Source organism: Ursus maritimus, unplaced genomic scaffold (genome assembly GCF_017311325.1).
Source record: "Ursus maritimus isolate PB19 unplaced genomic scaffold, ASM1731132v1 scaffold_8, whole genome shotgun sequence".
NCBI lineage: Eukaryota > Metazoa > Chordata > Mammalia > Carnivora > Ursidae > Ursus > Ursus maritimus.
In genome coordinates, this window is record NW_024426996.1 from 79,466,321 (window position 1) to 79,471,521 (window position 5,201).

Below are 5,201 nucleotides of genomic sequence, written 5' to 3' on the forward strand. Positions count from 1 at the left end.
AAACCCTGCTCCAGCATAATGTGGGCAAATTGTAACAGTAACAAGAAGGAAGGGGAGGAGGAGGGGAAAGGTACCGCAGATCTCTCCATTTAAATCCTCTAGACACTTATTGGACATTTTCCTTAAAAAAACGGATTCTGGTGGTGGCTACACGGGTGTGTACATCTGTTAAAACTCACCGTATTGTACCCTTCAGATGCGCGCTTTTCTCGGTAAGGAAGCGTATCTCCATTTTTAAGGAGCAGAGGGAGTCCTGCCACGAATACGGTTAAACGGCGGAATTTTGCGTCAAGCCCCGGCACTGCCCATTCTCAAAAAAATAAATAAATAATGGGGGGGGGGGGACAAATTACGGAAAACTCTGGCTATCAGGGTAGTCGGATTTGTGATGCCTCATTTTTTGTCTCTTTCCTATATTTTCTGAATTTTCTACAACGAACTGCGTTTCCTGCGGACCCTAAGGGACCCTCCCCAGGGAGGAGGCCGCGGAGGGGACGAAGGGGCGCAGGCGGGTCCGGCTGCCCGCGGCTTCCCGGGAGCGCTCTGCGCTCGCGCGGCCGCCGTCCTGGAGCGGATCCCCTGGCCGTGGCCTCCTCGCGGGGACCCGGTTCCCCGCGGCCCCGTGGCGCCGGCAGCCCTTCCGCGAGGCCACGGGGCTCCCCCAGCTTCTCGATCTCCCGCGGTTCTACCGCATCCGTTCTGAATTTTCCGCTCGGGGGAGCCCAGGGTCCCCTAGGGGGGCCAAATGGCCGCAGCCCCTCCCCCGAGTGAGCCTACGCCCTCCTCCCGGAACGCGCTCCGCCAGTGGCGTCTACACCGGCAGCGCTGCGGCCGGGCCGGTCCCCGGAGCCGCGTCGCCACCGGCCGGCGGGTCCCAAAAGCGCGGGGCTGCGGGCGCGCGGGGGCGGCAAGGCCCAGAGAAGAGCGGGCGGAGGAGGGGTGAGGATCGGGGGCGGCTTTTAACGAAAAAGAAGTTGAATCATCAGCGAAACCATTAAGGCTAATGCGCTGCGCACAGACGCGGGATCAATGCCGGCCTCGGGGTCGCGGCGGGTGGAGGTAGGGGCCGCAGGGCCGACCGCCCCGCCCACTGGGGGGAAATGGATTCGCGCGATTTAAGAAACAAACTCGCACCCCAGTGAGCGGGGCCCGGATGTGCTGACGCCGCGGTTCCGCGCGGAGCGGGAGCCCCGAGAGCGGCTCCGGGAAGGGGGCGGGAAGCCGAGCTGAGAGCCCGGGAGACGCAGGGATGCGGGGAAGCAGAGCAGGGGCGAGCCGGGGCCGGGCCAACCTCGGCAGAACGAACCGGGCCGTGCGGCTGCGGTGCGCCCCGCGCCCCCACGGGAGGCCCCGTGAGCCCGGGAGGGGCCCGAGGCCTAGGCAGGACGGAGAGGCCCAGCTCCCGCCAAGCGCAGCCTCCTCGCTCGGCGACGGCAGGACGGGGAGGCTCGGCGGGGCCGCGCCCTGAGCTCACCACCTCTGGCCCGCAGGGTCAGGCCTCCCTCGCAGCGGCTGGGAGAGGTGGGCACGGTCACGCACAGACACACACAGACACACATTCCACCCCCTGGTCACAGGCTGAGGGGCGGGGGTCCTGGGGTCGAGTCCTGGGTGTTCCCCGGCCTGGCCCTACAGGAGAATCAGACTTTCCTGGGAGATCCTGGGAAGTGCGCGGGAAACCGGTCGGATATGGGGGAGCTCAGACAGGGCGCCAAGCAGAAGGGGGCCTCCTCAAAGGCCAGGGATCCGCGGGGGGCCTCCCGGTCCCTCCTCTTCACACTGGGGGGATAAAGGGAGAGCAATGGCCCTTCTCTTTCCTAGGGCACCTGGCCTGGCATGGGGCCTGCCTCCGGGCGCGGGACTAAACCACTGCTCGGTTCAGGAGCAGAGGGGAGAGGAGGCAGGTGGCTAGCTTCTGGCTTCTGAGGAGCCTGTCTCTGCCTTTCTTGGGGCCACATGGGGCTTATCTGTCAAGTGTGAACTGGAGGTGAGACAGACTGGCAAGGGTCCCTTTCCCGGGAGGGGGTCTGGGGATTTGCTGGGAGGTGGTTCGGAGGCTGTCACCTGCCCCCATGAGAATGGAATCTTTTCCAGCTGCCCCCATCTACAGAAACACGTTGAATCTTCACGAATCAGTGGGGCAGCATCCTTCCGCCCACCCCATCACCCCCAGCCCCAAGCTGACCAGGGTGCCCTCCAGTAATCCAACACACAGGTCTCTGCTGGTTTGGGGCTTCGCCCTTAGACCCCAGACATCCTAGAGGGTCTCAGAACACTCCAAGGAAGGCACTGGGCAGTCCTGGCCTTCTGGGGTACAGAGGTGCTGCCTCTGAGAACCCCCATGTGGGGGATCCATGTAGGGAAAGAAAGGGCTACTGGAAGAGGGGGAGGCTTGAGGAAGGTTGAGGGAGAGGGGCTGGAGGATCTGGACCCGATGCGATGGATGCTCTTGCCCCCCAGTCTCCCCAACCTTAGCCCATGGCACATGGGCTCTCCCTGTTGCCTGGCCCCTGTCTTCACTGGAAGGAGAGCTGGGCACAGCTCTGCCTTCCCCTACATTTGGTCTGCGTAATCCGCAGTGGGACTGCTACTCCAACCTTCCTCATAAAATGGGAACATCACCCCCCAGGTTATTGTGGGGATGTTTTGAGGCAATTCAGGTGAAGTGCTTGATCAGCGCCCCGCTGAAAGCAAGCCCCAGCGTAAGGTGGATGGGTTTAAGGGCCATCCACCATTCTGCAGTGGGCGGAGCAGGGCCCTGAGGCTTACGGCTTTGGGCCAGGGTCAGCGTCCACTTCTGGATACGGAATTCCTGGGATTAGAGCCTCAATTGCCCATGGTAGGAGTGGGGGGGCACAGGCTTTTGGACACGCTGGGTCTCTGCCGGCGACCGGGCAAAGGGCGGAGGATTTATGTGCCTTGAAAAGTGGGGGCTTGGACCCTGGCGGGGCAGATGAAGGTGCTAGTGGTGCTTGCGGGGTCGGGGTGCAAAGGTGTTCATGGAGGGCTGTTGCGCATGCGTGCGGCAGCCTAAGGGCGAGGGTATGTGGGCATCCTCAGGTGCGCGCAGCGTGGCTGTCCCGGAGAACCAGTGCGAGTACGACTGTCAGTGGACGTTGGGGTCACTGGACTCTCTCCGCGCCCCAGACCGTGGGCCGAGTATCCCGGCAGTGCCACAGACGGGCGAGCTGATCTCAGAAAAGTGAAGTGAGTTTCCCACATCCACTCAGGCGCGGTTGACGGCGGTACACGGTCCGGCGATCTTAACTCTGGGCTCCATCCCACCGGGAGGGAAGAATGGAAAAGGAGGAGGCCAGATCGAGAGCCAGAGAGCACAATGGGGTGTAACCGCCTCCACCAAGAGCCGAGACTCGGGGCTAACCGCCAGCTCTCCACCTGCGTACGCCGCGAGCTTCGCTCCTCTCCAGCCCTCGGGTTTAATGCCGCCTCCTCCCAGAAGCCTTCCGGGACCCAGGCGGGCTCAGGCACCTCCGTTCTCCCAGGCCCCAGCCCCTGCCCTTAGCTTGAGCCCGTGGCCCTTCCCGGGCTGGAGGCGCGGAGGCCGTACGGATTCGCAGCGCCGGGCGGGAGGGGGGAGGAAACGGGCGGGGGAGTGAGGAGCTGGGAGCGGGAAGGGGCGAGGTGAGAACCTAGGGGCGGGGCCCAAAGGCTGAGCCAGACTCCGAGACGCCGCCGCGACGCCAGGTAAGCGAGGTTGGGGGACCAAGAGGGGGCGCGGGCGCCGGCGGGCAGGGTGGGAGCGGGGCCGGAAGGGCTGCGGGGAGGGGGCGGGGCACCCGAGAGGACAGCGGGCCGCGGGGGTGAGAAGCGGCCTTGGCCTTGCGCTGCCCCGCGGCCTGGGCAGGGTAGGAGGCCGCTCCGCGCCGGGGGTCCGCCGTGTCCCGGGAGCGGTGGAGCCGGCGCCATCGCCAGCTTCTCTCCTTCAAGCTCGGGCAGCCCCAAGGGACACTCAGGCCCGAAGAGGGGACGACCCCGGCCGCAGAGGCCCCGGGGCCAGCGCGGGGTCCGGAAGCGAAGCGGCGACACCGACTCCCCGCAGCCAGACCCGGGCGCCCCAGGCCTCGGCGGGTCGGGATTCGTGCGCTGCAGAGTACCCGCTTCCAGCGACCTAAGTCGTGGAGACGTCTCCGAAAAGAAATAAAATCTTGAACGGAGGTCCCGTCCTCCCCCCGTCCCACCAGGGCAGATCCGAAGGGGGGGAGGAATCACATCCCGGAGAGGGGGAACTAGAACAAAGGGGGCTCGCGGTCGGCGGGGACGGACGGTCGGGCGGGATCCTGGGCGCTGGAGGGCGGGAAAGCTGAGAAAGAATGGAGAGAGATGGGGAGGCAGAGACCGACTAAATCGGGGAATCTGAGCTCGGAGGGTAACGCGCAGCTGGGCAAGCGGAGTCCGGGAGGCACCGCGGAGGTCGTGTGGGTCAGCAACTTCCGCTGGGCGCCCCCTCCAGGAAGCTGCGGAGACCCCGGGGAGACCCGTAATTCGGAGATGGGGCGTCTGCATCTGAGCAGCCCCTGCGTGCGCCTCGGCAGCTCCCCACTGGCCTCTCCCGGGGCCTCCCGCCTGGGCCCTCACACCCCCAGGATCCGGGAGTCGATGCCCTCACCAGGGGACGGGGCGCGCCCTTCGGACCGGTCTCTCTAGAGATGGAGTCCCCAGCACACGGGGGTCTCCGGGTCAGCCCTGGGCCACCCAACTCAGCTTCGGCCAGAGTCTGGGGCGCTGCGGTCCAGGGACGCCGAGAGCGCCAAGGAAGCACCGAGGAACCCACGACTCGGACGCGGTCCGGAGGGGCCGCCGCCGGGCTCATCTCCCAAACCCGAAGCGGGTTTGCGCCAGGCTGCACCGGCAGCGGGAGATCGCGGCCCGGGGGCGGCGCCAGCGATCCTGCCGCCCTGCTGCGTCCACCGCGGGACTCGGGGGACCTCCGCGCGGAGGGGCTCCGGGACCAGTGGGGAGGGGGTGGAGGAAGAGGAAGGCTGGAGACGGAAACAGATCTGCGGAGATGGTGTGCACGGGGTTTCAAGTGTTCGTTCGGGGCAAGCGGGGGGAGAAAGAAAGCGAGCAGGGTGTGAGGGGACCGAGGTCAGCCCCCTGATCGGAGGGAAGCAGCCAGCAACGGAAGCCGACCCAGGACTGCGAGAATCCGTCGCGGGGAGCACATCCCTCTGATGTTCCCC

General features: G+C 65.8%; 1 protein-coding gene across 1 annotated transcript in view; it reads right to left on the minus strand.

Moving 5' to 3' along the window:
* Nucleotides 1–3,519: 3,519 nt before the first annotated feature.
* LOC121101418 (basic proline-rich protein-like) overlaps nt 3,520–5,201 on the minus strand; it is a 6,435-nt gene continuing 4,753 nt past the window's right edge. The window contains exons 7-9 of the mRNA XM_040624927.1: nt 4,628–5,000; nt 4,358–4,475; nt 3,520–4,247 (exon numbers count right to left, since the gene is read on the minus strand). Of these exons, the coding sequence (XP_040480861.1) occupies nt 3,520–4,247; nt 4,358–4,475; nt 4,628–5,000 (1,219 nt within the window). The remainder of the gene's footprint in view (nt 4,248–4,357; nt 4,476–4,627; nt 5,001–5,201) is intronic.